This window comes from Artemia franciscana, unplaced genomic scaffold, assembly GCF_032884065.1.
Source record: "Artemia franciscana unplaced genomic scaffold, ASM3288406v1 Scaffold_1715, whole genome shotgun sequence".
NCBI lineage: Eukaryota > Metazoa > Arthropoda > Branchiopoda > Anostraca > Artemiidae > Artemia > Artemia franciscana.
This window is the reverse complement of record NW_027062930.1, coordinates 9,287-33,502: the sequence shown is the minus strand read 5'-3', so window position 1 is coordinate 33,502 and position 24,216 is coordinate 9,287. Positions and strand designations below refer to the sequence as shown.

General features: G+C 34.1%; 2 protein-coding genes across 3 annotated transcripts in view; both read left to right on the top strand.

Moving 5' to 3' along the window:
- Positions 1-4,628, top strand: part of LOC136042678 (NOP protein chaperone 1-like) — a 15,302-nt gene extending 10,674 nt beyond the window's left edge. The window contains exon 2 of the mRNA XM_065727639.1: positions 4,103-4,628. Within this exon, the coding sequence (XP_065583711.1) occupies positions 4,103-4,496 (394 nt within the window). The 3' untranslated portion in view covers positions 4,497-4,628. The remainder of the gene's footprint in view (positions 1-4,102) is intronic.
- On the top strand, positions 4,418-24,216 carry LOC136042677 (uncharacterized; the record flags this gene model as incomplete). Of its 2 annotated transcripts, none has more annotated exon segments than XM_065727638.1 (4): positions 4,418-4,628; positions 14,351-14,471; positions 20,589-20,697; positions 24,093-24,216. In XM_065727638.1, coding segments are annotated over 4 exon segments (474 nt in total), but the record flags the coding sequence as incomplete, so codon positions are not given.

The window sequence follows — 24,216 nt, the reverse complement described above, 5'->3', positions numbered from 1 at the left end:
ATATTGCCTCAAGGTGTTATTGCCAATTATACATGTTTTCAACTTCCTTTTAAATCTGGTCTTAATGCTAAGGAGATGTCAACATTCTTAATGATATTCTGGCAAACCCCTCAAGGAGTGCTTAAGCCAATGAGAAAGGAGGAAATCTTGAATACTAAGAATTATTACTAAAAATCATCTGTTATAACTACAAACTTAACAATCTTTGGGATTATTTGTCGGTATAAGATCTACAAAACGACACAAAAATCAAGGCTATATGATTAGTACAACCCTTTTAAACAGTGAAGGAAGAATATCTTAAATGGCAAATTTTAAAGGAAACTGATGATAATAAAAAAAAAAATTCACGGCCAAAATTTTTGAAATCTTGTGGCAAATGAAGAGCTACTTTACAATTCTCTACGTCTTCTAAAAGTAATTTTATTGCTACTTTTAAAAATTAGAGGTGTCCCCACTAATTAATTTTTTATGAAGCTCTAAAGAAAAAAAATGCAAATTTGTTCGGCCTATTCATGTCAAAGCTTTCAATGAAGCCACAGTAATTTTTTCATCAAAGAATCTGCTCGTGTCTGTTGTTAATACGCATTTCACTGCTATAGGAAAATAGCATTGGCTTCAAACCTCGGAGATCCACCTTAAGTTCAAATAGTTTAGGAAAAACAAGCTGTATTCAGGGGGGCTAGAGGGTATGAAACCTTTCTCTGACTTGTAGAAATGTAACAAAATGAATATAAACAAGTCTTTCATGTGTTTCATAAAGTTTTTTTTTTATAAACCTTTCTCAAAAAAATATTTAATACCCCTTCCCCCCTGAGAATTTCCTGGATACCACCCTATGAAAGAGATCTAGAAATTTAAAAAATACTAGTTTTCAAATTTTAAGGGGTGTGTAACATTTCTACATCTTTTATATTGGTAAAACACCAACAATTGGGAGAAGGGGTTGTTGGAACACACATATTCAATTGATAAATTTATAGTTTGCACCAAAGGCCCAAGAATTTTGATTCTGCCTTGGCCAAACACCTGCACAATAACCCTTACTCCTTCATTTTGTTTGAAAACACTTCCATTATTGCCTCTGTTGAAGTTCTCTTGCAAGTTTTCAGAGAGGAAATCAAAATTAGTAAAAATTTATTGTTATAAGAAATACATAGTTTTATATTTTTATATATAATATTATACCATATCTATCTTTATAGAAGTTTGTACCATTGCAAGAATGAGTAGCCCAAATGTATAATTAAATAAAAAAACTAGTTTTTTTCAGCTGAAAGTAAGGAGCAACATTAAAATATAAAATGGCCATTTATTAGTCCATATATGAGGGGGTTGTCCCCCTTGTCATTATCTTGCTCTTTATACTGAAGTTCAAATTTTGTTCCAATTCTTTAAGCATGACCACTGAATCACAAAGACTGTTTAATTAGAATATATAGGTCTTTTGAAAGTAATGCGATATATATATATATATATATATATATATATATATATATATATATATATATATATATATATATATATATATATATATTTATACTATAGTTTTATAAATATATATATATATAAAGGTAGTGAAATAAACCAAAAGTAAGCCCTTAATAGACATTAATTACAACACAAATATCCAAAAAAGAAGTTTTTCAAAGGAAAGTAAAGAGCCATATTAAACTTAAGACAAACATCAACACATTCCTTTAATATTTAAAACTCAATATTTTGTGAGAAACCAAGAAAGGAAAAGATATAATTAATCAAAAAAATCAAATAGTTGAGAAAACGATAATTTTGTCAGCCAGTAGTAAAATATGATGATTAAAATCAAATAAATATTTTGACAAGGACCTCTGCCAAGTCGTCTATTTTGACAAGGACCTCTGCCAAGTCGTCCTCAGTTCAAAAAAAAAAAAAATCTAACTTTTGAGTTAGGGAAATATACATGCTTGACAAACAGCACACATGACTAGTGGCAAATAGTACACAAACAGATACAAAAGCCACCTTGTACTAACATTTGACAACAAAGAACCTATTAAGACTAAAAGAAATACAAAACTAGTCTCTTAAAAATCTGAACCTTCAGATGATTTTCAAATAACTTCTTAGCAGTCCTTTCTCACCATTATCCTGGATTTGGGCTGGCATTGAGTTCCAGATTTGCCCCTCAGTTTAATGTTTAAACATTGATCACTCTTAAGAAATACAAAACTAGTCTCCTAAAAATCTGAACCTTCAGATGATTTTCAAATAACTTCTTAGCAGTCCTTTGTCACAATTATCCTGGATTTGGGCTGGCATTGAGTTCCAGATTTGCCCCTCAGTATAATGTTTAAACATTGATCACTCTTAAGAAGTACAAAACTAGTCTCCTAAAAATCTGAACCTTCAGATGATTTTCAAATAACTTCTTAGCAGTCCTTTGTCACAATTATCCTGGATTTGGGCTGGCATTGAGTTCCAGATTTGCCCCTCAGTATAATGTTTAAACATTGATCACTCTTTGGTTTCTCTCAACTGGTACTAACTTAGAAATAGTGACTTTTATTTAGATTGAGCTCAATGGTAATTTATAATTATAAAATGTTTTTGTGTAAGAATTATAAAAGAGCCTGATGTCCCTCAAACACAATGTTGGAACTAATTAAAGAAATGTTCAAAACCTTTTAACACCTTATCATGCATATTTTTATTGTTCCACACCTTTGCCTTGAAGTTGACTGTCCTCTGTCTTGAAAAGTATGGAAAATCGTATTTTTGATGGGTTAGTTCAGATCTGTATTATTTTTCTTGTTTATTTTCACCATGACTGATTTTTTCAAACCAATGATCATTTTATATTGGAGGAAGGCTCACTTAAACTGAAACATAAATGCCTAATGTGCTTTTTAATTCACAAAGTTCATTTTTGCCAGATCAAATATGTTCAATCTCTAACCCACTTTGGCAAACAGTGCATATAATGTGCCTCCAATCTCATCTAATCAACATGCTAAAGATAAAATAACAGAAATTTTGCATTTTTATATGTTGCATCAATCCAATTTGTGGCATCTTATCTATGTTATGTTGATCACTATGTTTGAAAATGATCTGTATATTTTTCCCATATTGGATGTTTTGTCTTTAGCTCTTAAAAAGTTTGCATCTGTTTTGTACTGTCAACAATGGTATATTTCTTTAAAAAATAGATCAAGGAATTTTTCCTGATTCTTGCTTTAAGAACTATTATAAAATGCAGAAATGTTATAGGAATGTTGAATAAATTGCCTTGTGAGTCTACTTTGAGTAAAATAAGTGTTCGTGGACAATGTATAAAATAAGCATTCAAAATAAGTGTTTATGAGAAGGCAGTGAAATTAATGAAGAGGACAGGTCCCCAGGTTCAAAAACTTGTAACAATTCTTTATTCTTTGCTATTAAGGCTATGTCATATCCCAATAACAATAAAAGCAAAGTAGAAAAGTAGTTTCACATATGTACCATTTTCAGATTCCATTTTATATCATTTCAATATAGGAAATCAAATTTTAAGGGGCCCTAACAATGCATGTGAAAGTTCATTTTTTTATTTTTAGGGCGTTTTTGGGTTAAACAGGTTAAGAAACAATGGACTTGGTTAATAGTATGATTATGTCTTTTGAAGTTAAGAAAATTGAGACAGTTAATGTAAATCCTAAAAATATCAGTTCTCATTTTATTTTTACTTTTGTATAAAATTATGAAAAATATCGGAAATAGCTTTTGTTTATGGGTTGAAAATGCCTTGTTTTGGACCAATTAACCTGAACACTAAAATGAATTTGATCTTTATTGCCTTACGTTACCTAACTGCAAAAAGGGGATAGGGAGACCATCCCTACCCCTATTCAGTCCCCCAAGTTCAGTCCACTAGAGCATCTAGAATTTTTTTTAAATATTGTTGTCAAAATCCATTATCTGATATTTTGTCTCTCCTCCCAAAGAAAATACCGTAATAAGTAAACATGATGGTTTGACTGGTTGGTCATGTTTACCAACTGATTTGGGTGACATTACTGCCCCCTCCCATAAACAATGCCTCTGCACACTAATTGCATTTATTTTTTTTTCATTCTTTTAGAGCAATGAATGATCCTGGTAACCTTGAGGATAAGAAAATTGAGTTTGATGACAATCAGATAGAAATTCCTGGTGCATCTGCTATATTTTCTTTATTAACAGAAGCTCAGAGGAAAAAGAGTACAACCTTTAAAGTGCAATCAAATTTGTTAGATAAAGTGAAATCATTCCTACCACAGCTACAAAGTGAAAACGAAAAATTGCAGGTTTTAGCTGAGTCAGACCCAGGAAAGGTTAATATTGAAAATATTAATGAGAATGATGAACATGTTGAAATGAATATTGGAGTGTTTCAAGGAGAATTGATAAGTGATTCAGAAAGCGAAGATTCAGATTCTTCTGACAAGAAAGAAGAAAGTAAGATCAGCAAATCAAAACTTATAGAAGAACTGTAATTAGTGTTCATAATGGTCACACCAGGTGAGCTAGAAAGTAGGAAAGAATACATATCAAATCTAAGTGATTTTATGGAGGAAGCAGAATCAAATTTTAACAAGATTTTACAGAGTTGTGGCTGGGAAAGAAAGGTAATAATGGATCAGTTCTGTTATAACGTTTTTTAGTTTGGCCTACTATTTATATGTCAGAGAAAATGTTTCAACAATATTGAATAAAAACAAAATTTTGAAAATCTGGACACACATAGTATTCTTTAATTGAGTTTGCACCTCCTCAAGTTTTTCTAAAAAATGAAACTTAATACCATTTCCAAACATTGTTTCTATGTTATTTTGATGACCTGGGTACACTTACACTCTTTTGATTTAGTTCAATTGCAAAAGCAGAAGTAGTAATAATAATAGCACTGATAGCCTCAACTTAATACCCTTTGTTGTTCTTGAGATATTGCTGAGACATCTTATTGGCACCCATCATGCACATTGTGCCTTTTGATTTAGTTTTAAAGCAATATAAACTTTCCATGAAAAGTTCTACTTCATATCCTACTCTACAGCATAGGGTATACCATATAACCCTTATGCCCTATCCCCTAGGAGAAGTAATAGTAGGAGCAACAGGAGTAGTATTAGTGATAGCATTAATTGCATCAGTAGTTAGCAGTAATGGTTATCACATTGGGGTTTTTTATTCTAGTATCATATCCTTTCTTCATGCCCTGATAGTTTCAACTTAACACTTTAAGCCATTTCTGAGATATTTCTGATATATCATGTTGATAACCTGCATGCATATAATGTCTTTTGATTTACGACTACTGCTAGTGATCATGTGCACACAGTGAATTTTAGTTAGCTCAATATACCCCTCAGGTTGCTCTGGAAGTTTCAGCCTACCCCTCCTGTGGTTGGTTCAGCACCCCCTTAACATGCACTGAAAGTCTCAACTTAATTTTTTTAGTGTTTTGTTAACAGCTAGAATTGTCTTCAAGATGAAACAGTGATTGTACCCACTGTTATGTCCTTTGACAAGGAATGGAGTCACAAGTCATTCAAATATGAGTGGGACTGCCCATCCCATTTAATTAGCTCCTGATGCCAATGTCATCATAAGAGTGTCTAGCTGGGAGGCCAATGTTGCTTGTTATATTCAACCATCTCTTCACTCTATCCAAAGTTGCTGTTGTGGTGTGGTGTTAGCTTTAAACCACTGAAGAATAGTCATTATAAGCCATACCTGTCTTGCGGTCACTTTCACTGACTGGGCTTAAATTGCATCTCTCCAGCAGACCTTTCTTTTGGTATGTAGCTGGGCCCTAACACAGTGACAAAATTTTATTATCTTCAACACAGAGCACAACAGATCCGGTATGGATGTTAATTTTGCTCCAAAGTGCAAATTAAGGTAATTAAGGCAATACTCTAAGCTGTTCCTGAGATATAGATGTTACAGCCTTTTTATAACCCACATTTACAAAGTGTGTTTCAATTTAGTTCACCATCCCTTTCAATATTATTTGAGCCCAATTGTAGCAGTACTAGTAGTAGTAGTATTAGCAGTTGTAGAAGCATGCACATTTTTCATTTTGCCTAGTTCAACACCCCCTTAACATGTCCTGAAAGTTTCAACTTAATACCCTAGCTAGATCATTCCTTGGATACTGCTGCTGCTGATTTGCCCATTTGACAATCTGTTTGTATAGAGTTTGTTTTTATATGATTCAATATCCCTCTAAACATTCCCTGAAAGTTTCAATTTCCTACTCTTATGTTCAGTGGTAGTAGTCATAGTAATAATAGTAATAGCAGTAGCAGTATGCACAGAGTGCCTTTTATTTAGTTCAATGTCTCTTTCAACACGCCCTGACAGTTTCAACTTAATACTCTAAGCTATTCTGAAAAATTGTTCATACATCCTCGTAGCAACCTGAATGCACGATGTGTTTTGATCTACTTCAACAGCCCATAAACGCTATCTGACAGTTTTGCTTTAATATCCTTACCTCAGTAGAAGTAGTAGTCATAATAGTAGGAATAGTGGTAACATACACATAGTGCTTTATGGTCAATTTGACATCCCCCTCAACATGACCTTGCTCAATTGATCATCTCCCTCATCATTCCCTTAAAATTCAAACTTAATGCCCTCAGTCATTCCTGAGTTTCCTCCTTTTGGCAACCTGTATGTACATAATATGTTTTGATTTAGTTCAACACTTCCCTCGACATTTTATGAAAGCTTCACTTAATGTACTTTGTCTTTTTGAAAACGAAAGGTCAAATATGCCCTCTTTCCCAATAAAAAACACTATTTGTAACCAATGGCCGAAAAAGCAATCTACATGCTCATAGTTCATTTTGATTTTGTTCAACGTCTACCTTAATATTCTTTGAAAGCTTCACCTTAATGCTCTTAGCTTCAGTAGTAGCAATAGTTGTAGCACTAGTAGTACTAGCATTAGTAGCTGTATGCACATCAACTCCTTTTTTTCAATATCCTCCTCAGCACATGCTGAAAATGCTTAATACTGTAAACTGTTCCTGAGGCATTGCTGATATGTCCTCTTGACTGCCAATATGCACATAATGTGTTTTGTTTTGTTCAATACTGTTCAGCTTTCCCAAAATTTTTGGCCTGAATACCCTAGCTGTTGTAGCAATATTAGTAGCATCTGCAGAATTAGTAGCAGTAGTTTTATTTTTAGTAACATCAGTAGTAGTAACATGTACATATTACCTTTTGGTCAGTTGTATGTATTACCTTCAACATCCCCTACAACAAACTCCTTATGTTTGAACCTCATATAAAAGACTAAGCTTAAAATATTGCTGATATGGCTTTTTGATAACCTGCATGGAGATGGCATGTTGTGATTCAGTTCAACTCCCCGCCCACCTGAATATTCCATGAAAATTTAACATTTATACCCTTAGTTATAGTTGTAATAGTCGTAATAGTAGCTGTAGTAGTAGTAGTAGTAGAATTACTAGAAGTACTAGTAGCAGCAGTAGTGTTAACATATTGCCTTTTGGTCACATGAACATGCCTCTCATCAAACCACGAAAGCTACAACTTAATAAAATTAACCCCAGTTGTGATATGGCCGATATGCCCTTTTGAAAACCTGCATATTCTTGGTGTGTTTTAATTTAGTTCAACTGCTCCTTCAACACTACATGACAATTTATCTTAATGCTCTTAGCATTAATAATACTTCAAATAAAACGAGTAGTCAGAGTGGTAGTAATAGTAGAAGTAGCAGTAGTAGTAGTAGTGGTAGTAGTATTAGTACTACCATGCACGTATTGCCTTTTGGTCAGTTGATCTTCCCCTTTATGCATTCCTTGAAAGTCCCAATCTAATATCGTAATCTATTCCTGAGATAGGTCCTTTAACAATCTGCATGCACATAATGTGTTCAAATTTTCCTCAATATTCTCTCAAATTTTTACCTTCATATCCTTAGCCTTAATAGTACTAGTACCATAGTGTTATTGGTAGCAGTGTTGTATTAGTAGTAGTAGTAGTAGTAATAGTGGCAACAGTATTAATAGCAGTGGTGGTAGGGACATGTTGCCCTTTGGTCTGTTGAACACCCCCTCATAATGCCTTGGAAATTTCAGCTTGCTATGGTAAGTCATTCCAAAAATATAGGATTGTTGATGTGCCCTTTTGACAATCTGTATTCACATAGTATGTTTTGATTTTGTTCAATTTTCCCCTTAACATTTCCTCAAATTTTTCCTTCAATATCCCCAGCCTTGGTAGTGCTCGAAAGTGTCCAAAAGGTAGTGTCTAAAAAGGTAAAACATATCCACCTTTTCCTAATAACAAATACTGTGTGTAAAGAGTGGGGCAAATCGCATAACTTACAGCTTTTGCCCTGAGGGCTGTATGTCTGTCTGGGGGGGGGGTTGCTTCTTCAGAGATATAGCTACTGGGCTTTTCAACTATTCTGAACAAAATGGATATCTCAATATTTTAATAGGATGTGTGTGGGGAATTGATTGGCGTGGGAGGAGGATTTCCCTCCAATCCCTTTTGACTCTTAAAAAGGGCACTAAAACTTTTGGTTCCAATTGAATGAGCTCCTTTCAAAGTTTCCACAACAAATCCTTCTATAGGAAGGGCCTTGGTGAAAAAATCAAATAAATGGATAATAAGTTGTGCCCACATTGCTTTTTACTTAGGCTGCGCTATTGTCCTCCTAAGAAAATGATCTTAATTAGTTTTTAAAAAAGGATAACATTCCTGTAATCACGGAACTCTTCCTATTTTTCGACTTAAACAAATGAAAAGCAAATTTCAAAGTATAATTTGATAGATGGATAATTCCCACAGTTGGACACAGGATGGTAGTATATAGAACCTACGCTTAATTTAGAGGATCCTTGAGGAAGTTCAAAACATGGCAATAACGATTGCCTTACAGTTGTATCACTTCACATCCTCTGAAAAGGTAGGACAATTATCAAAAACTCCAACTACAACCTATAGATGAAATAACCTCATTTTTCATTATTTCATTAAATTCTGATGGTACTTCCGTATTATCCAGAACACACTCAAGAAAATTACTCTGTTGAATCTGAGATAACCTGTCTGTAGCTGTCTGTATTCGGAGACAATTAGCTTAGGCTCAAAGGAAAATCTACCTTATAGATATATTGTAATTGAATATTTCAAACAGTTCGTGGTAGCGAATCTGTAGTAAGGAGCGACCCGGCTCAAAAGTAACCAAAACTCTAAAAACGGAATTTTGATACCAATAGTTACATCAAAAGAATCGCATATTAATGCTGATTTTAAATATATAAGTTTCATCAAGTTTAGTCTTGCCCATCAAAAGTTACGAGCCTGAGAAAATCTGCCGTATTTTAGAAAATAGGGTGAAACACCCCCTAAAAGTCATAGATTCTTAATGAAAATCACACCATCAGATTCAGCGTATCAGAGAACCCTATTGTACAAGTTCCAAGATCCTATGTACAAAAATGTGGAAATTTGTATTTTTTGCCAGAAGACAAATCACGGATGCGTGTTTATTTGTTTGTTTTTTTTCTTTTTCCCAGGGGTGATCGTATCAACCCAGTGGTCCTAGAATTTTGCGAGAGGGCTCATTCGAACGGAAATGAAACGTTCTAGTGCCCTTTTTAATTGACCAAAAAAATCGGAGGGCACCTAGGCCCCCTCCCACGCTCATTTGTTTCCCAAAGTAGTCGGATCAAAATTCTGAGATAGCCATTTTATTCAGCATAGTCGAAAAACCTTATAACTATGTCTTTGGGGACGACTTACTCCCCCACAGTCCCCGTGGGAGGGGCTGCAAGTTGCAAATTTTGACCATTGTTTGCATGTATTAATGGTTATTGGGAAATGTAGAGACGTTTTCAGGGGGATTTTTTGGTTGGGTGGGGGCTTGAAAAGAGGAAGCTATGTGGGGGAAATTTTCCATGGATGAATTTGTCATACGGAAAGAAGATTTCCATATAGGGGGCGCAGCATTTTCTAGCATTATTTAAAAAAACAATGAGAAAATAAATATGAAAAAGTTTTTTTTTCAATTGGAAGTATGGAGTAGCATTAAAACTTAAAACGAACAGAAAATATTACGCATATAAGGTGTTCACCTCCTCCTAATACCTCACTCTTTACGCTAAAGGATTTTTAGTAATTTCAACTATTTGGCCTTTGTGATTCAGGGGACAAAATTTAAGCTTTAATGCAAAGAGTTATTGACGAGTGGGCGAACCTTTTCATATACGTAATAAAAACATACGAACATAGAAGTTTGTTACGTAAGCTAATTCGTAAGTTACGTATATCTTTTACTAATGAAAACGCTCGTAAAAACTAAAAGTTCTAGTTGCCTTTTTAAGTACCCAAAGAATTGGAGAGCAACAGGGCCTCCTTCCCCTCTTTTTTTGCAAAATCATCCGATCAAAACTATGGGAAAGCCATTTAGCCAAATAAATAAATATGCAAATTTCGCTTTAATTATTCATCTGCGGAGAGCCGAAATCAAAACATGGATTAACTAAAAAACGTTCAGAAATTAAATAAAAAAAAGTTTTTTTTAACTGAAAGTAAGGAGCGACAATAAAACTTAAAACGAACAGAAATTACCCCGTATATGAAAGGGGCTGTTCCCTCTTCAACGCCCTGGTCTTTACGCTAAAGTTTTTACTGTTTTTAAAAGGTAGACTTGAGAGAAAGAGTCAAGCTTTAGCGTAAAGAGCGGGGTGTTGAAGAGGGAACAGCCCCTTTCATATACGGGGTAATTTCTGCTCGTTTTAAGTTTTAATGTCGCTCCTTACTTTCAGTTAAAAAAACTTGTTTTTTTTATTTTATAATATATAGAGTCAACTTCAGACTCAATTTGAAGCTCAACAATATGTATTTTATGATACCTGAAACTCCTCCAAGGGAAATGATCCTGGTTTCAACTTTCCTCCTGTTTATAGAATACAGGAATCAGAATATATCCATTTGGAACAAAAGAACTTTCAACAGTCCCAGATTGGGTAGAGTCCCGGAAGATCTTGAAATTTACTCAGATGGCTCAGTGAGAAATTTTGGAGCTGGTAGATCAACTCCCATTCATCAATTTGCTTTTATCCTTGCTGCCAAGGTAACAGCCATAAATTTAGCCGTAAAAACAATTGAACAGGTCAATCTCATGCATAACAACATCATCATTTTCACAGATACAAATCTGCTCTGAAAATTATTAAACAATTCGTTTTATAGTCACAGACAGCAATATACCCATGCTTCAGACGAACTTGCTTAGGTTTCAAAGAGCTGGGAAAAACATTCCAATACCAACTTATCCCTACCTGTCAAGGAATGAAAAAAAAGAGTTTGGCAATGCTTTAGCTGCAAAAGCAACTCAACCCACCATATTCAGCAACAAAAACCTCTTCACACTAAGGGACAGTCTAAGAGCAAGGCTCCTCAAACCCAATTATTTTTTCAGCTCTTGTTTCCCAAGAAGGCAGATTATATGATACATCATGGAGTTAAATGCCAACCAATCGTCACCCGAGAAACAGAATGGAACACAGGTTTTGCGTCATTACCAAATTGCCAAAATTACCGAGCAGAACTTGAATCTGCTCAGCTGAATATAAACAAATTGGCAGGGCTGACACCCCCATGCATTCTGAGGACCAGAGCATAATTTGCACTTTACTGAAAACAAAAGACATTTTAAATGTTTTCACTTTTTAACTTTAATAAATCCGAAACTATTAAAAATTAGAGAAACAAATATTAGCATAAGCATATTAAATTTTCAACCATACTCATTCGTTTTTTTAAGTATTTTTGTTTATGATGGTGTTTTTTTTTTATTATGAGAAATAGAAACATTCAGCTAAGAAAAGATTCCTTTCAGTAAAGTGCAAGTTATGTTCTGGTCTTCAGAAGGTATGGTCGGTATCAGTCCTACTCGTCTTGGTTTCTGCTCGTTTTGTGTTTGACTTGGTTATTTATTGTAATTTCTGTTCGTTTTGAGTTTCATTTTTTTTTATTCATGGTGATTTATGGTAGTTTTACGCTGGAAAAATTATTTGACTTTATTTCTGCTTATTTATAGGCTAACTTATTATATCTCTTTACTTTCCTTTGAAAGACTTGGTTTGTGAATAAGTTTTTAGAACTAACCTAAACAAAAGTCTAGGTAAAATCGGAATTCTTGCATATATGACTGGGTAAATCGTGGAAATAGATAATCCAGTGGCATGAATGTCTGTTGCTTGGATGAAACTTACAGGTGTCGACTTGTCGCAAAATTGCGTATTTTCAATGGGAACATTAACCTTATCATTAAAGTTTCCATGGACAATGGATGGGTAGCTCAAACTTATGATTACATATTTAATTTTTGCAAAAGGCAAAATGAATAATAAAATCAAGTTTAAAACAAATAGAATTGGCCACAAACAAGAGTTCCCCCCCACTTTCCACCCCCTTATAGTCTAGAGCATCATTTGTGCTTTGCTAATATGTTTATTTTGATTTTTTTATTCTAAGATCGAAAAGAAAGAAAGAGAAAAGTACATACTAATCAAGTTACCAGGATAAACCAAACGATTTCCTAAAATAAATGCATTCTTGCTAATCAATTTAGTTCTTCCTCCTGAGGAAACTAATTTTCCTAGGAATTCGTGGAATAGCTCTTGAGTTAGTGAGATCTTATTTATTAGAAAGAAGTTTTACAGTCCAAGTTGGTGAGGAATCATCTCATGTTTTTCCTTTAGAAAATATAGGGGTTCCACAAGGGTCTGTATTGGGGCCGTTACTTTTTTTGATATATATAAATGACCTTCCAAAATGCATGCCTTCGGACAATGAATTACCAATATTGTTTGCAGACGACACAGCAATTAGTTTGAAGGCTGGCAACGAAAAGGACCTATGTATGGCCCTCGAAACTGTTGCTTTTAATGTAAATTCTTGGTTCCATGCTAATCGACTAATACCTAACCTAGAGAAGTCTGAATTTGTGATTTATGGGAGAAGTTCGAGAGCAGTGAAGCGTGTGTCGTTTAAAACTATTAGTATTGGAGCTTCTTCCATAAAAAGAATGGATGTATTTAGATATTTAGGTATTTACATTGACTCAACTCTGTCTTTCAAGGCGCATATTAATAAACTCGATGCAACAGTGTCCAGGAATCTCGGCTGTTTGCATAGAGTAAAGTTCTTGTTTCCTTACCAAATAATGAGAAAATTATATTTTTCATTAGTGGAATGCTATTTTCAATATTGCCCGACCGTTTGGATGCTGACATTCCATTCACATTTACGAAGACTCCAAATTGTCCAAAACAAGGCAATAAGAATCCTGGACCTTTTTTTAACACACCCTAGGAAGAGAAATGAATTATCTGAAACTAAAACATTTTTATTTCTTGATATTCTTCATTTACAACAAATTTTTCACCTTAATATAGGCATATGGTTTTTAGAAATCCAACGTAGGGATAATTTTTCAATAAAATGAAACTCTTGGTTGAAAATAAACATAGCCATTTATCAAGAGCAAGGAATAAGTTTCTTTTTCCTTCTATTAAAAATGAGATATCAAGACTAAATTTAAGATATCAACTTCCTGAGATTGCCAATAAATATAAACTACTTGATTTAGTAAATGAGTCACCATCACTCTATACATACAAAAAGAAATTGAAAGAGATAGTTCTTTCTGCCTATAGTAGTGGGGCCTGAATGTAAAGTGATTTATTTATAAATTAGTTTATATGTCCCATCCGTGTCTACGAGTCGATTTTTTTTTCCGTTTCTTCTCTCTCTCTCTCTTTCTCTCTTTTTTATGTACTCCGTCTGAGCTATTGAGGTGTAATTCCTTCTTCTTTTCACTCTCTCTCTATTGTTAAAGGAGACAAAACGAGTTGCCTCCCTGTCTCCTTTGTATAAGATTTATATATATCGTTTCTTGTTTAATAAAGTCAAGTCATTTTATACTTTAAATTATGTCTCACTAAAACTGTGGAGAATGGATAGCTAAAACACTTTAGAATGTCAGTTGGTAATTTTTAATGCAATTTTCATGTTTTTAATGAGATGCAAAGGATATTTGGACTGTTCTACTTGCGTAAGACTTTAATTCCATTATATCCATTCCTTTGAAAGCAATTTTAATATTTTTTAATCTGCTAAAACAAAACGAACTTTTGACGCAACAATTCAGGTCGACAAAGCGCTACATTCCTGGTGTAGATGCATACAACCCCTAAAAAAGGGATGGGAGCTATTGTATCTATAGTGTGGTTATATCAATAATTAAATTTTTTGTCAATTTTAAATGTTGAGTTTTGTTTTCTAGAACTGCAAGAAATGTAGAAGCAGTCCATTAACCCTAGATTGTGACTGTCTTAGACTCAGTGTGCCAGTTGAATGGAAAAATGAGAATAGATGTGAATCCAGTTCAGCTGCTTTATTTAAAAGTAAATCACTTTTGATACTTACTTCTAATTTATATTTGAAGGTTTTAGTGTCGAAAAAGATTCTGTTTATTTATCTTGAAATACCTCAGTAGAAATTTTTAGTAAGTGTATTTTGCTGAAATTAAGTAGCCTACTGACGAAGATATTTAGCAGCTACTTAAAGGCTAATAATTTCCTAAGACATCAATAGGGATCCAAATCCATCTGGCTTTATTTTGTAGCTATCTGTCTTCACTTTAAAATTATAGACATTGCACGACGATAAAAAAAGAAGATTTTTGCAAACTTAAAGACTTTAAAACTTAATCCCTTTAGAAACTTAAAGGGATCCAAATCCACCTGGCTTTATTTTGTTGGTATCTATCTTCACTTTAAGATTATCAAACAGTTCGTGGTAACGAACTGTAGTAAGGATAATACCTCAAAATTTATTAAGAAATATTAAGAGTTACATTAAACCAAAAATGACCAGAAATATAGTCAAATAATTTACCAAGTGTAAAAACTACATCAAATCACCATCAATAAATAAATGAAACCCAAAACGAACAAAAATTACAATATTTTTCATTAGTGGAATGCTATTTCCAATATTGCCCGACCGTTTGGATGCTGACATTCCATTCACATTTACGAAGACTCCAAATTGTCCAAAACAAGGCAATAAGAATCCTGGACCTTTTTTTAACACACCCAAGGCAAACACAAGGCAATTTCCTAAGACATCAATAGGAATCCAAATCCATCTGGCTTTATTTTGTAGCTATCTGTCTTCACTTTAAAATTATAGAAATTGCACGACACGATAAAAAAAGAAAAAAAAGATTTTTGCAAACTTAAAGACTTTAAAACTTAATCCCTTTAGAAACTTAAAGGGATCCAAATCCACCTGGCTTTATTTTGTTGGTATCTACCTTCACTTTAAGATTATCAAACGGTTCGTGGTAACGAACTGTAGTAAGGATAATACTACTATTAAGGTTAAGGATATTACGTAGACATTTTCAGAATATTTTTTTTTTGAGGGGGGGGTATGTTTAATTAAATTGAAAAACTCTGTATGTATGCAGGCTGTCAAATTGTCGTATCAATAGTGTAACAAGAACAGCTTAGAGTATTAGGTTGAAACTTTCAGAGCATACTAAGGGATATGTTGAGCTAGTAAAAATGAACTATGTGCATACTAACACTACTAGTAATAGTACTGCTACTGCTGTTAGTACTAATATTACTTAGGCTGACATGAAACTTTCAGGGAATATTGAAGGGGATCTTGGGTTACATCGAAACGCATTATGCGCATACAGTTTATCCAAATGATGTATCAGAAATATATCAGAAACAGCTTTAAGTATGAAGTTGAAACTATCGGTGCATGAGGGGGATATTGTTCTAGACCCAAAAAGCCACTATATGTATACCCTTACTGCTTACTATTAATAATACTACTTCTTGGAATGGTATTAAGTTATTTTTTTCAGGAAAACTTGAGGTGTAAAACTAAATTATACATCACTATGTGTGTCTGGATTTTCAAAATTGCGTATGTTATTGGAAATTGTAATTAAAAAAATTTTAAAATATTGTTTTCTTTTTCCATGGAAAAGGCTCTGTCAATAAAAAGCAAATAGAAACTAATCTAAAGAACTTTTCCTCAAAATTTATTAAGAAATATTAAGAGCTACATTAAACCAAAAATGACCAGAAATATAGTCAAATAATTTACCAAGTGTAAAAACTACATCAAATCACCATCAATAAATAAATGAAACCCAAAACGAACAAAAATTACAATATTTTTCATTAGTGGAATGCTATTTCCAATATTGCCCGACCGTTTGGATGCTGACATTCCATTCACATTTACGAAGACTCCAAATTGTCCAAAACAAGGCAATAAGAATCCTGGACCTTTTTTTAACACACCCAAGGCAAAACAAGGCAATTTCCTAAGACATCAATAGGAATCCAAATCCATCTGGCTTTATTTTGTAGCTATCTGTCTTCACTTTAAAATTATAGAAATTGTACGACGATAAAAAAAGAAAAAAAAAGATTTTTGCAAACTTAAAGACTTCAAAACTTAATCCCTTTAGAAACTTAAAGGGATCCAAATCCACCTGGCTTTATTTTGTTGGTATCTATCTTCACTTTAAGATTATCAAACAGTTCGTGGTAACGAACTGTAGTAAGGATAATACTACTATTAAGGTTAAGGATATTACGGAGACATTTTCAGAATTTTTTTTTTTTTTTTGGGGGGGGGGGTATGTTAAATTAAATTGAAAAACTCTGTATGTATGCAGGCTGTCAAATTGCCGTATCAATAGTGTAATAAGAACAGCTTAGAGTATTAGGTTGAAACTTTCAGAGCGTACTAAGGGATATGTTGAGCTAGTAAAAATGAACTATGTGCATACTAACACTATAGTAATAGTACTGCTACTGCTGTTAGTACTAATATTACTTAGGCTGACATGAAACTTTCAGGGAATGTTGAAGGGGATCTTGGGTTACATCGAAACGCATTATGCGCATACAGTTTATCCAAATGATGTATCAGAAATATAGGCTATCAGAAACGGCTTTAAGTATGAAGTTGAAACTATCGGTGCATGAGGGGGATATTGTTCTAGACCCAAAAAGCCACTATATGTATACCCTTACTGCTTACTATTAATAATACTACTTCTTGGAATGGTATTAAGTTATTTTTTTCAGGAAAACTTGAGGTGTAAAACTAAATTATACATCACTATGTGTGTCTGGATTTTCAAAAGTGCGTATGTTATTGGAAATTGTAATTAAAAAATTTTTTAAACATTGTTTTCTTTTTCCATGGAAAAGGCTCTGTCAATAAAAAGCAAACAGAAACTAATTTAAAGAACTTTTCCTCAAAATTTATTAAGAAATATTAAGAGCTACATTAAACCAAAAATGACCAGAAATATAGTCAAATAATTTACCAAGTGTAAAAACTACATCAAATCACCATCAATAAATAAATGAAACCCAAAACGAACAAAAATTACAATAAATAACCGAGACAAATTCAATACTAGAAGAAACTAAGATGAGCAGGACTACCTCCCCCCCCCCATGCTATCTGAAGACCAGAAGACAGTTTGCACTTTCGACAAGGTATTGATCACAAATGACGCCATATATGGCACATTTTAACCGTAAATGACGCCACTCATTTTTGAATAAAACGTAATTTTTGACAAAATATCCAACTTCATATTCAAGATGATGCTACACACGAATGTTTTGGTAAGATAATATACCACGCGTATCTCTTGCAAAATTTTATTCTCTGGGATATCATTTGAGGGACTACTGCCTCATTCCCTTGGGTTCTTTCTTTACTAGATCCAGCTAAGAAAAAGGCGAAGGCTTTTCTTGTGCGTGATATATGATAATCATGGTTGCATAGTCAGCTGTGACCTAGCAAAGTATGAACCATGGCCCTTAGTAACCGAAAATCTTCTAAAAGACGGAGTCTTCCAAAGGTGAAGCTTAAACTCAAAAAGACAGACATTAGATAACAGTAGGCCTACGTCTTTTTGGACACGTGTCTGTCTTCCCGTGTTTCTAGAATTATTTCCCTGTTGATTTGCTTGCGTGTGTCTTGTTGAGTTGAATGGAATGCATAGCTTGTTCTGGGTCCAAATATGTGGATAACCGCCTTGATTTTTCAGTTTGTTGAGGTACCCCTCTCTCAATCTTGTTGTTATGGTTAGCTGTTATTAACGTTTACTATTAAAGTGAGAAGGTAAAGACATAGGACATAGTACAGAGTTGAGACAGAATAGTTTGGTGATATTTGACGATTCTTCAACCTCGTTTAGCATATACCAAGATCAAAATTCCTTTTCTAATGTGTTTTGATTCACCCACTCTTATTCATTCCCATCTGAGGCTCCTCCAACCTCTGAGGCCATTTCAAGACCATAAGTCAAAAAGGGATATTTGACGATTCTTCAACCTCGTTTAGCATATTCCAGGATCAAAATTCCTTTTCTCATGTGTTTTGGATTCATCCACTCTTAGTCAGTCTCTTCCGAGGCTCCTCCAACCTCTGAGGCTATTTCAAGGCCAAAATTCCTTTTCTAGCTTGTATGATTTCGTGAATTCAATATTCGCTAGTTGGTAATATTCTCCTCCCCTTTCCCACAATTAATTGCTCTCATACACCCCATTTACCTTTTATCTAACTTCTTTTGGTAGCTTCTTAACCCTTCACTGTCTTAATGCTTGGTCTGGTCTTTCCCCAAATGTTCTAGTTCTCAGCTGGTCCCTTTTTTACCCCAATGTGACTTCTTTTTCCGTCTTCCCCCTTCCTTTAGTGTCTTAAAACTTGATGTGTTCTTTTCCCGAGTTTCATACGGCTATGGCAAGACCTCCATACGCCACGGGACAAAAAACAAAGCAAATTGCCAATTGTTTACACACAAGTTTTATAATGGAAAAAGCTAGGGGTGAAGTTTAATATTGGGTATGTGATTGGCCAGTAGCTTTCAGAGATCGCTCTCTATCTGAAAAGAATCAATTTTTTTCGTGGGAGAGAATAGGGGTGTTAAAAAAGGATAAAATTCCTACCTGATAGGTTTTAGGCCTACAACTTTAAACCTATGGCCCAATAGGTGCTAAATGCTCAAAAAGATTTTGAACGGCACACTTGTGGCTAATAAAAGGCCCCAAAAGTGTTTTTTGGACCAGCGAAAAAAAACAATATGGGTAAGTTCTTGGTCTAAGAGGACTCCAATGCAGAAAAATAGAAGATAATTGGCTACCCCCCCCCCCGAATCAGGAGCAAGATACAATAGGAAATTCACCGGTCACTTCACATCAGATGGGTTTCCGTAGAAACTTAGAAAGTGGCCCATGTGATTTTAAATTGAAAGTTCTAGTGCCTTTTATTAAGGAGTGAAAGGATTTTGAGGGCAATCGTCCTCCCCTTGTTTGACCTTTTTCTACCTCAAATTCCACACCGGTTACCCCCCTAGAAGTTGACTTTAATTTTAAGATAGTCATTTCGGTCAAAAAAGCTGGAAGTACTTAACTTACTTAAGGCTTCTTCTGTATGATATGTGGCGTAGAGAGCGTAGCAGCTTTGTTCCTCCAGGTGAACCAATCTGCTGCTGTGATGGTGGCCTGGTCAGCAGCAATGTCGGCCAAGTACCTATATCTAATCAAGACCTAGGCGTAGTGTCATTTGGGCTTGCAACCCTCCATCCGAAATTGATTGCAGTAAAAAAAAAGAAGTTGAAAGGCCAGATGACTCGGTTTTAGCGGTTGACATTACCCCCAAAGCCTTTGTTCATAAACAAGCTATAGTAGAAAAGGCGGCTATGTTCGCTTTTGGTTTTTTGATCACATAGGACGGGATGTAAGGGAAATCGAACAATGTCTTGGCGGAAAGAGTGAAGCCAAATCAAAACATACCATGTGTATCCAGATGATGAAAATACCATGTCGGCCAAATCTCTGGAACGATTCTGGGCATCAAAGAATTTTTCTTGAAAACCGTAAAAATCACAACCTTATAATTTATTTTCAATAATTTCGAGTGCCGTCCTAATAAATATTTGAGGGGTGTTTTTTCGGGGATGACTATCATTCTTAAGGCATATTTGTATAGATTATTTATATATGGATGATATTAGAGTTATTATATAGCTATATATAGTTACTCGTTATACATAGTTATTACATATTTATATTTAGTTATTAAACTTAAATGTTCGTCTTGCAAATATAGCTTTGAACAAACCCTTCCAATTTTATATCCTTGTATTACTGTTATCTGGCTTCTCAGTAATCTCTCCAACACCCGATTAAATCATTTCAGCCATTCTAAATTGCTTAATGTAACATTTGAGGTTTGCCCATATTAGACATTATGACTTTTTATACCTCAAATTACTAATTCTGAAGTATAGCATGACATAATTGAGAAAATGGGAGGGATCGAGATATTTGAAACTATAATTGAGAAAGGAACTTCAAATCAATTAAAAAAAGATTGTTGGCCTGTAACTTTAGGTTTAAACTGCAGTTTTCCATTTTACGCTTTTTATTTGTCAATTTTTGATATTCTAGACAATTCTTCAGGTTTTGCCAGTACACCAGAAGAAAGACTTCGTCGTTATGATGCTGCTATTGGTGCTAATAGGTCCGGATCAACATTGGTTCTATCGTCTGATAAGCTTTTAACTCTTGAGTAAGTACTAGTCATTTCAATGCTCCGGGGAAAGCTGTAAACTGGGGAGGCAGGAAACTGCTTTTATTTTACTCATAGAGCGTAATTTACCCTGTAACGTTTAATATTCTTTCTCTTTTTAAACTAAACGCAAGCATAAAGGGAGGAAAATTGAAATGAAAGAAAAAACAAAAAACAGTAACTAGATGACAGTGAAACAGAAGTTAATATTCACTTATTTTTATTTCAAATAGATTTTTAATATTCTTAAAAAAAGATATTTAAAATTTTAAAAGACAAGTATTTCTGCACAAGCTTCTACAAAATATCAATATTTGATTCAATTATGGGCGCTTTGACAGAGGGATTGATACATCATGAGATGGTATTAAACTATAATGTCAATGAATTTCTTAATTACGAGATTTCTTAAGCCAGGTCAGACCTTCAGATAGAAGGAGCGAGGGATGATATTTTCATAATCGATTTCTTTGAAAAGGGGGGATACAAACTGTAGGAAGTATTTTTTAGACTTTTAGAAAGTATTTTAGCTATCTACGAAAGTATTTTTGGCAAAAGGCTCTGTACTACCCTTACCTTATCCTCCTCCTATGCATTTAGATATGGTCTTAATAATACGGTATAAATACCCACTCTCTGGTTGTCTAAATAAGTAAATATAATATTGTGGCAGTCAATAAGAAAGATTGTTGAAGCAGGGCAAATATTTTCGTTTTAGAGCTGACGTCTTTTAGGCATAGCCCCTTTGATAAATAGTTTAGCATATTTTGAAATTCCTGGACTACTATTTCACAGCTTAAACGAAATATTGAACAATAAAACTGTTTTTATTCTCCCTGGATGATCTCGAGAAACCTGCTGAACATTTAAGATACTAAAAATATTATGCATTTTCCCTACATATTTCAAGCATTTTCCTTATAGGTAGGCCTATGTATTCTCTCAACACATTTAAGGTCAGTTATCATTTGCCAGTACTATATTACCTCTTGACTTTTTTTGTAGTCATCGTCCTGTTTAGATTAAGTATTTTTGCTGTATATGAATATGAGTATTTTTTCACAGACATGTAGGGAAAAGGTACCGGCTGTTTTTTATGACAGCTGGTGATTTTGGTAGAAATTCAACCTTGGGATTAGTATAATCTAGTTTAAGGAGAATTATGAGGCTTTTGTGGTAAAAATAGAATGAGGTAATTTTTGTAAGTTTGAAATCTGCTTGATTTTGTCTAAATTACAATATTGGAAGCGTATCTATGAACAACTTTGCAAAAACAGAGGGAAACCGTAATAAAAGAAGAAACAGAATGAATATTTTGTATATAAATCAAAACAATGAGTGAGGAAACATTCTAATCAGTTGGTGGACCCAAAGCGTTCTTCTTGAAGTGCTTGATTTTTAATTTTAACATCTGATTCCTTATACTCAGAGTTAAAGTCAAAGAGATAAAGTCAAAGAGATTAAAGGACAAAGAGATAAAGTCTAGGGACGAAGGGACAAGGAAATAAGAAAGTCGTAGGACATCGGCATTAGTATAATCTAGTTTAAGGAGAATTTTGAAGCTTTTATGATAAAAATAAGGTGGGGTAATTTGTCTAAATTTGAATTCTGCTTGATTTTATCTAAATTATAATAATGAAGGGAGGTGAAGAAGCCAAGGGACGAAGGGACAAGGAAATAATAAAGTCGTAGGACATTGACCACTGTCTCATCTTGGTGTAGCAAAAGTTCTTATGACAGTGTACCATCGTCGATTTTTGTAAGGGTACAATATCCTTTTAGATTTCTGGGTAATTTCAGCTAAGTGTATACACTTATTTGTCTGTTATGTGCTATTGCTGTTGCTATTAACTGCTATGTATGAATATAAAATTAGAATTTTGTTGTAAAAGCTTTTGTAACGGCAATTTTTGTTGTTACTATACATTGTAAAAGAGAGCACAAGAAAATGTCATGTTGGTAGAAGTCCAGACAAGGCTCCTTTTCTGCCTTGGAAGATAGTTGTGTTTGAAGGTTGAAACTTAGAGGGGTGAAATCAGGTATAAGTTGTGCACAGAATGGGGGTTTCAAGCTCCTAGCCTGGTTTGTTTTCTATTTCTAAGGCTTAAATAACTGAATAAAAGATTATACCTGTCTTAACCATGGAAAACAAATATATTTCCTTAGTTTTCGTCAGAAAGAGCTTTTCCTCTACTTTAGATGATACAAATACAATTCCGATTGTTTTTATGAAATTTTGAGCTTTGTTTATTTATATTTCTAAATTTAAAACACATGGTCCCAAATTCTTTAAGTTCTGGTTTACCTTGTAACAGCATAGTGGATAAAGCCACCTCTGGCAACTTTAGGGCTCAGGTTCAATCCCGGCTGTTGCAAAGAACTGGTTCATTGTCGAAAATATTCATCAAGTCCTTGTATATCAGAAATAAGAATAAGTCATGAAGCTGAATGCACTTTCTCTGGGTCTTGTGTATGCAGCAGATCTAATTCTGATAGTTTCCCTTTTATAGCACAAAGACTGTCCGAGTCATAAGGTTGGTATTCTTTGAAAAGGAAAAGAATAGAGGTGGATAATGTGGAAAACTTTGATGAGCCAGAGTTTGGGCTTTAGAAATATCCTTGAAAGTTATATCCAGACAAATTAACTAATTTTCTAGAATTCAAGAAAGTTTTACCGTTTCCTTCACAATTATTCTGCCCAATTATTCCGAAAAAATTCCTCTTAGTCTCGCCTATATGTGTTATTGATAAAAGGCAACATGATTTTCGTTCTTCTATGTCGATAGTATCTCATCCTCGGTCTGCATTATTTATTTGATTGTCTCTTGGTGTGTATTTATTAATAGCTTATTTATCTTTTTTTTATTACTCCATCTTAAGGGCGTTTCGCCCTCTTTTTGTGTAAGATGGGTTATAAATAAATCGAATTGAATTGAAAATAGACATAGGTACGTTACCTGAGTTTAGTGCTCAGTTAACACTTTGAACTAGGTGCTGTAAGGCGTTTGTCGTGGAATAAATTGGATTGAATTGAATTCAGTATACAGCACTAGCACCAGGCTGAGCACCAGGCACTAGCACTAGCACCAGGCTTATGGTAAATAGATATGAATTTTTTTGTGAGAAACGGGCTAAGATTCAGCTATTCTGCTGTTAAGTTTTATCAAACTCGTTTCATCTCATGCTTAACCAGTAAGCTATCTTTCAGATTTTTTTAATAACCAATATGCATTCAAGCCTGAGTGCTAAAAATGAAGGGTTGGTTGGTTTGGTAACCATAAATTTTGCATAATTTCTATCCTAGAATGGAAAAGTAGGATATATTTTTCTCTTTTGTCGGTCCTTCTTACGATTACCATAATCACTTTGTAATGTCCATCTCTTTGTTTTTGCAGCTTCTCTAAACCAATCGAAAAACCTAAAAGTAAAACTGAGTTACTGATCGAGAACAGTCTAAGGAAAAGGAAAAGACCGACGTACAAAGGAAAGACTCATACGAAATCGAAAAACTACAAAGAG